Source organism: Propithecus coquereli, unplaced genomic scaffold, assembly GCF_000956105.1.
Source record: "Propithecus coquereli isolate 6110/MARCELLA unplaced genomic scaffold, Pcoq_1.0 Scaffold236, whole genome shotgun sequence".
NCBI classification, from domain to species: Eukaryota; Metazoa; Chordata; class Mammalia; order Primates; family Indriidae; genus Propithecus; species Propithecus coquereli.
This window is the reverse complement of record NW_012147908.1, coordinates 3314635-3316508: the sequence shown is the minus strand read 5'-3', so window position 1 is coordinate 3316508 and position 1874 is coordinate 3314635. Positions and strand designations below refer to the sequence as shown.

The 1874-nt window shown below is 53.4% G+C and overlaps 2 protein-coding genes across 4 annotated transcripts in view; both read left to right on the top strand.

Annotated features, from left to right (window-relative positions):
- The window catches only part of LOC105811562 (protocadherin gamma-C4), a 185587-nt gene that overhangs the window by 61265 nt on the left and 122448 nt on the right, over positions 1-1874 (top strand). The gene's annotated exons all lie outside the window — the stretch shown is intronic.
- Positions 214-1874, top strand: part of LOC105811534 (protocadherin gamma-B5-like) — a 3334-nt gene continuing 1673 nt past the window's right edge. Inside the window, exon 1 of the mRNA XM_012645775.1 lies at positions 214-1870. Within this exon, the coding sequence (XP_012501229.1) occupies positions 297-1870 (1574 nt within the window). The 5' untranslated portion in view covers positions 214-296. The remainder of the gene's footprint in view (positions 1871-1874) is intronic.

The window sequence follows — 1874 nt, the reverse complement described above, 5'->3', positions numbered from 1 at the left end:
AAACTGAAGCAGCAGAGGCTGCAGTTTCCCAGCATGGACTCTGGGCGCCGCTGTTGGCCAAAGTGGAGAACTGGGCGCTCGCGATCTCCTCGCGCAGGCGCAGCGCTTTCCAGGGCGGCCCCGTCTGACTCTCCCGCAGTAGCCTGTACACCGCTTCCTCCTGGGGAACAGAAGACACTTTTCCGGACCTGGAACTGGAACTGAAGTCCGTTCGGAGCTCTGGACATCTGCGGTACAGAGGTTATTTACACCCCGGCGTCTCCGGGCTGGTGAGCGAGCTGAGGGGAGCAAGAGGGATGGGGAGCGGCGCTGGGGAGCGGGGCGGCGCTGAGAGGCGGCCGGTGCTCTTTCCCTTCCTGCTGCCTCTGTTCTGCCCGGCGCTGTCCGAGCAGATCCGCTACAGGATTCCCGAGGAAATGTCCAAGGGCTCGGTAGTGGGGAACCTCGCCGAGGACCTGGGGTTCAGTGTGCGGGAGTTCCCGACTCGAAAACTGCGCGTCAGTTCGGAGAAGGCTTACTTCACCGTGAGCGCGGAGAGCGGGCAGTTGCTTGTGAGCAGCAGGCTGGACAGGGAGCAGATATGCGGGAAGAATCCAGCGTGTGCTCTGGAATTTGAGGCTGTTGCCGACAACCCATTGAACTTTTATCACGTGAGTGTGGAGATCGAGGACATTAATGACCACGCGCCAAAATTCACGCAAAATTCCTTTGAGCTGCAAATAAGTGAGTCTGCACAGCCAGGCACACGATTTATATTAGAAGCAGCGGAAGATGGAGATATTGGCTTAAACTCGCTACAGAAGTATGAACTCACTTTTAACCCTGTTTTCTCATTGATAAATAAGGAGAAACAAGACGGCAGTAAATACCCGGAACTGGCATTGGAGAAAACCTTAGACCGGGAACAACAGAGTTACCATCGTCTAATCCTGACTGCTTTGGACGGCGGAGATCCACCCCTAAGCGGCACCACTGAGCTCAGAATCCAGGTCACTGATGCCAATGATAATCCCCCTGTATTCAGCCAGGACGTGTACAGCGTCAGCCTTCCGGAAAGCGTGCCCCCAGGCACTTCTGTGCTGCAGGTGTCAGCCACCGACCAGGACGAGGGCGTCAACTCGGAAATTATTTATTCTTTCTTCAGAAACGGGCAAGTCTTCAGTCTGAATTCAAAGAGTGGGGAAATTAGAACTCAGAGGTCACTGGATTTTGAAGAAATCAAGGAATATTCTATAGTGGTGGAAGGGAGGGATGGTGGAGGACTGGTTGCACAATGTACAGTTGAAATTAATATTCAAGATGAAAATGACAATAGCCCCAAAATTACATTTCATTCTCTACTTGAAATGATTCTGGAAAACGCAGTGCCTGGAACATTAATTGCTTTGATCAAAATACATGACCAAGATTCTGGGGAAAACGGGGAGGTTAATTGTCGATTAGAAGATGAAGTCCCTTTTAAGATCATCTCTTCGTCCAAAAATTCATATAAGTTGCTAACAGACGGGACCCTGGACCGAGAGCAGAACCCAGAGTACAATGTCACCATTATAGCCACCGACAGGGGCAAGCCGCCCCTCTCCTCCAGCTCAAGCGTCATCTTACATATAGGCGACGTCAACGACAACGCTCCAATTTTCCATCAGGATTCTTACCTGGTCGAAGTGGCCGAAAACAACCCTCCTGGAGCCTCCATCGCGCATGTCAGCGCCTCCGACCCAGACCTGGGGCCAAACGGCCATATCTCTTATTCCATTGTGGCCAGTGATCTGGAGCCCGGGATGCTGTCGTCCTACGTGTCGGTGAGCGCGCAGAGCGGGGTGGTGTTCGCGCAGCGCGCCTTCGACCACGAGCAGCTGCGCGCCTTCGAGCTG